This window comes from Cariama cristata, unplaced genomic scaffold, assembly GCF_000690535.1.
Source record: "Cariama cristata isolate BGI_N322 unplaced genomic scaffold, ASM69053v1 scaffold9961, whole genome shotgun sequence".
In the NCBI taxonomy this organism is placed as follows: Eukaryota; Metazoa; Chordata; class Aves; order Cariamiformes; family Cariamidae; genus Cariama; species Cariama cristata.
In genome coordinates, this window is record NW_009599832.1 from 46,646 (window position 1) to 52,350 (window position 5,705).

Genomic DNA, 5,705 nt, shown 5'->3' on the forward strand with positions numbered 1-5,705 from the left:
GCAGGAATGGCGGAAGAGCTGTTCTGCTTTGGCAGTGGGCAGTGAAACACGTACACACAAAAGAAAAAGCTATTGATAATAACTCACAGTTCCACTGGTAGAAATCTCAGCCTGATGTGGAACAGCTTTTATTTTTAACCCTAGCCCTGGCCAGGCCAAGATGCCTGCGGCTCTGTCAGCGAGGGGAAGGGTGCAGTTTACAACTTACAGAACTGGGTTGGTACAACTCACTAGCGGAGACTTCCCGCAGCAGCACTTCCCCCTGAGCAACATCTCAAGATCGTTTTTCACTGTGAGGCTGGGTCAAACACTGGAACAGGTTGCCCAGAGAGGCTGTGGAGTCTTCACTGGAGGTACTCAAAACCCCACCGGCCGCTGGTGCCGAGTAACTTGCTCTAGTTGGCTCTGCTTTGAGTGGGGTGATGGGCTGGATCTCCAAAGGTCCGACCTTTACACATCCACGCTGTGACTTCAAGTTCCCTGCTGCCACTGCCTGGTGGGAGAAGCGATGGCATCCCGCCCCACCCCACTGCTTTGCACTCCGGTGCGGGCAGCCAAAATCTGAAACATCCTTCCTGAGCCAAAGCAGGCAGTTTGAGAGGCCTGTGACCCACGGTCACAGCGTGCGAGGTTTTTCGTGGAGGCGGTGAAAGGTGGATTCCCCACAGCAAGCAGCATCCCAAAGTTCATTCCAAAGCACAAAGCTGCTCAGTGAAACAGGAGCAAGAAATTCATAGAATCATTTAGGTTGGAAAAGACCTTTACATTCATGAAGTCCAACCGTGAATTTAACACGGGTAAGAGTGCTTCTCCCAGCCTTAGTGGGAGAAGCAGCCTGAAGCAGCAATTTAGCATGGAAAATTGTAATCCAAACAATTAAAGCTTGGTAAAATTACATGTATCTGAAAACAGTAGCTTATAAAGGAGACTATCGGGCAACCACAGGTCTAGATATCTAAAGGAAAACAGAGCTGGTTGCTGCAAACTTTGCAGACAGTTGAGAAATTAAAGGTAAACATTTCTCTTTCATAATCCAGAAAGGAATAGGAGCGCTGCCTTCTGGCAAAGCATTTTGCTTAACAAAGCAACATAAGAAGAGAGTCATTGGGTTTAAAGCCAGGAGGGACCATTAGATCATCTCGAGTGACCTCCTCTATAACAAAGGCCACTACATTTCACCCGTTCTCCCTGTCCTGAGCCCAGTAACTTCTGCCCGATGAAAGCATCCATTCCAGAAACTCATCTAAGGAAGCAGGGAATCCCCACCTTCATTCTTCCAGGTAATTAATCTCCGTGCTAAGCGCATGGGCCACATTTCAACCTAGCTCAGACTCTTTGCTTCCAATGGTGTCTATAAAACCACTTGGTAGCCTGTATTTCCTCCCCATGAAGGCATGGAAATCAAGTCATCTCTCAATCTTATCTCTAGCGAGTTAAAACAGTTTTACACAGACCAAACTACATCCCTCACCAGTAGGTATTTTCTCCAACTCTTTCCTGTAAGCTCTTCTTTTACTATGTGGACCAAGTGACGCATGTGGAGCTCTGTAACATTAGCACAGAGAAGCGAGACCCACTGTGGCACGTGGACTTTTACAGCAGCTGCTTTCCAGGACACCGTTGTTCATTCTCTGGGTATTTCCTGCACTCCCCTTGTTTTCAGGCAAGCAGCAGCAAGCATGTAATTTTTTCCAAACTGAGTTATGTTACAAAGATTTGGCTCCCCATCTCTTTGGGCTGAATCAGTAGGGATATACCCAGAGAACATAAGGTAAGTGGTTAGAGGCATGCATTCAGTTCCTCTTAATGGCACTGCAGGTTTTTAATTAAAACTATATCTGTACACGATAACAATGTGGAAAAGTAGATTTCAGAACATTACTGTGTGTAAGGGGGAATAAAACACTAGTCAGATTAAAGAAATATTTGCAGATTGTCTCAGGCAAAAGTGACTTGTGACTGGATTATCCCAACAGGAAATCAATGTTGTCGGCTTTCTTAAATATAAGTTGGGGGGGGGAAGAGAGAAGATTATTGAACCTGGTACATGCAGCCCACAGGAACTGACATTCTTTTCCTCGCGTACTAAGTCAACAGAAAAGTTGCCTTTAATCTTAATTTAATATCAATATTATTATATTTAATATTAATTTGAAGTGTTGACTTTGGTCTAGGGTGTTCATTGACTGGAAGTCTTTTGGGAAAGGTTTACCTAGTATTTGTTTTAGGGTTTATGTTGCTGGATGTTCTTAGGTACTGACACGTTGGCAAGGTGTGGGTAGGGCGATACTCAAAGCACAGTGAGACTGCCTGGCATATGTGCTGCTGTCCCCTGGAGGGAAGGAGTTCCTGCTTCTGGGCATAGGGGAAACAAGTCCATAATCAGCTACAAATCCTCCAGCTGAGCCTGCCATACACAGAAGCACTGCATACAGACAGCTCTGAAATCTAATTTCCTACTCAGGACCCCCTTTTTCTGTCCTCTCTCATCTCCTCCTTGTAACTACCTTGACTTCTGATATGCTGAGGACTGATCTATAGGTACAGTAGAAGAGAAGCATTTTCCTCATAAGTAACAAGGCAAATGCATAAATTCAAAAGGGATTCAATCACAGGTGAGTTGAGATACTGCTTTTCTTACCTGCCCAAGTTCTCAGTGTCTGGGCTGACCAGGTACATAAGGTTCCTGAGCGTATGCAGTGGGTGCAACAGATCTAAATTTACATGCTACCATGGGGAAGGTAAGAAAAAGACATGATCAGTTACTGGAGGAAACCTGCAGGCACAGCTGATATTTTAAAAGCTATTTAAAGAATCCAAACGTGCATTCCCCCTACCTGAGAGAAGCAAAGGTGAAGGATATTTGCATTCAGCTTCTTCACTGCCCGCGTGAACCTGTGTCTGCTGAGATTCTCTCCACAGAACTCGCTGTTGAAACGCCATATACACACACACATATATGCAGAAGGCAAAATGCTGTGAAAATACACCTACTGGAGACATCAGCATTCTGTGCCCTGGCTTCCTAACAAATCCTGGACTAAACACCCTCGCAGCGAGCACTTGTTTAAACTGTACAGCCAGTTTTAGAGTGCTATGAGATTAATTTTTCACCTAGTAAGACTGTTAGCATTTCATCAACAACCGTTTGCCCTAGTCTCACTGATTTCAACAGGACAGGCGATGTAAACTGTATGAAACTCAAAGAAGCACTGCAGCCAAGCTATTTTGGCTCTCCTTTTAAATCCTGCATAATTTCCTGTTCCCAAACTTTTCCAATTCCGTGAAGACTGAGCACCCAAATAATAGTATTAAAAAAACTGCAGAGACCCTACACAACTTTTGTGCCCTCACTTCAGCAACCACTATTTTAAACACTTTAAAGAATTTCAGCAGCATATCGGAGACCCCTGGAAGACTGATGAGCTCCCCCAGTACCTCCTCTGTACAGATCCCATCTGCTCCACATAGACAGTAAAAAAAAAAAACAACAGTGCTTTTCATCACAAATGGGGTTTTACACAATACACTCCCAGACATCTGGCAGCCAGGTATGTTCCCCATTGGTGTTTTATCCCAAAGATAGTTACGTTGCTGTCATGCCATATTATAAGGCCTTGTTCTACAGCACTTAATGTAGTGGAGCTATTCAAGATGACTAAGAGTTGCTGAATTGGGCTGGGATTTTGTAAAGCACAGTAGGGTCTCATAAAATAAAGGTGCTATTCATAGACTGTCGTATTTCATTTCTAATTTGAGGATACTGAATACGTCAATTAGGAAGCTGTTATTTTCAACTATGATGGCTGGTCTGCACTCTCAGGAGGTAGAAAAAGGAGGGAGGGACTATTAACTGTGGTCTAAAGTCCTACTAGCCCTCCACCCAAAATTAAACAGCACAAAAAAACCCCTAACTATAAAAGCTGTTCCAAGTACTGACTTTGTTCCCAAAACCAAACTGAATTAAGATCAGTCAAAACTGGTCACTGATTCACCTCCTCAGAGGCTTGCATTTACTTGCCTGTTGCAGAGCTTCTTGGGAAGATTTACATCAAGTATGAGAGACAAAGTGTTAACAAGCTGAGTTGCATAGCACAATGCAGCACTGATGGTATAAGCAGGGTTATTATGTTCCATATCTAAAAGAAATAAAAACATCATAAAAGTCTCATTTTAAATGAAGCCTCAGTGGGTGTGTTAATGTGTTACTGAAGTCTACTCTGGAAAATGTCATTTGTAAGTATTGAGAACAGCCTGAATCCAGCAATCATTTACAGTGAAATCTGTCAGAAGTTGGTAGAAAATAGCAATTCTTGGGATTCCTGTTAAAATGACGGCATGTGAACCATGTCAAAACTGTGAATAATTAACTTTATCTCTCTATTACATTGCGCTGTGGCCCAGTGAGCATTTCCTGCAAAAGAGGATTTTAGTGGACTAATCCCTATACTGGTATTTATTTCTGACTCAGGTTTGTCTGGGAGAGAACAAATGGACCGGGCTACCGCTCCTCAGTGCTTTCTGTTGGCATCCAAGGCTGCAAGTTCTATGGCTTCTGGAATATCCCAGGTGCCTAATCAGACCTCGCTCCTTACCTGGTCCTTGTGTAGTCTTCTTCTCTTCTACCCAATTGTAATATGCCGAATAGTCTCCATTATTAGGAAGGGTTATCCACGGCCCTGTGATACTGATGCTGGTGTCCCCATTATGATCATCACACACCCATCTCCCAGAGAGATACGTGGTTCTCCTGGCTTCCGCGAGCTTGCTCACAGTGCTAGAGGTCATAGCATTGTCACTCTCGGAAGACACATCTGCAGGATCTCTGTAGCAGCCAAAGAGGAACAGCGTGTTTTTAAAGAAGTTTTAAAAATATAGTCAGAGATGCACTTGGCAGGCACCTGGCCAGATTTCACAGAGAACAAAGTGCTTGCAGAAACGCTCCTGCAAAATGCCTTATTCCCAAAATTACTTTCCTTTGTGCTGGGATTTTTAGTTATCCATTTTAAGAAAGTTTAACGTTGGACACATACCTCAGATCTCTCAGTGGGGAGATGCTAGCACCTCCAGATTCTTCTATTCTGGAGCTCTATCTTTGGGTCAGATGCTCTGCCTTTGGGAAACTCCTCCTCTCCCCCCCACCCCCCAGATGCTAAGGGAGCCAGAGCGTCTAGCTTAGACTTACATGACTCACTTCTGAGTGTCTAAAGCTAAGCAAAACGAGTCCAAAAGGATAAGCTTTCTGTACCTCATGCTTGTCTTTACTTCTTCAATGGGAAATATGACTGACGTTAGCTCCAGGATATGCGTCCGACGAAGATTTGCCAGATGCTCATACTGGGTTTTCAAGTCGTAGGTTTTTTTCTCTACCAAGTCTCCCAGCTTGCGGTTATGCCTCTGGATCTTCTCTTTCTTCTCCTGATGCCGCTGAGCCCTGCGATAATGTTTCTGGTTCTCCTCTTTAATTCTCAGAAGCCCCTCCGCATCTGTGAAAACAGCAGCAGATGTTAGCCTTGGAAAAGGAGCTGTGAGGTACTTGCAGTAAGCTCAAGAAAAGCATTATTAATATGTATAGAAAACAAGATCTATGGCAGCTTAAAACAGAAACCCCTGCTAAACTATTAACATTTTCCAGCTGCTCAGCGATACAACTTTTTATTCTTTTCTGAAGATCTCCAAAGAGACTGAAATTGGGATTATTCTTT

At 43.8% G+C, this 5,705-nt stretch overlaps 1 protein-coding gene across 1 annotated transcript in view; it reads right to left on the bottom strand.

Annotated features, from left to right (window-relative positions):
* The window catches only part of ATG14 (autophagy related 14), a gene marked incomplete at its 5' end in the record, with an annotated part of 11,269 nt that overhangs the window by 555 nt on the left and 5,009 nt on the right, over window positions 1-5,705 (bottom strand). The window contains 5 exons of the mRNA XM_009709816.1: window positions 2,642-2,727; window positions 2,838-2,928; window positions 4,022-4,139; window positions 4,596-4,825; window positions 5,249-5,486. Of these exons, the coding sequence (XP_009708118.1) occupies window positions 2,642-2,727; window positions 2,838-2,928; window positions 4,022-4,139; window positions 4,596-4,825; window positions 5,249-5,486 (763 nt within the window). The remainder of the gene's footprint in view (window positions 1-2,641; window positions 2,728-2,837; window positions 2,929-4,021; window positions 4,140-4,595; window positions 4,826-5,248; window positions 5,487-5,705) is intronic.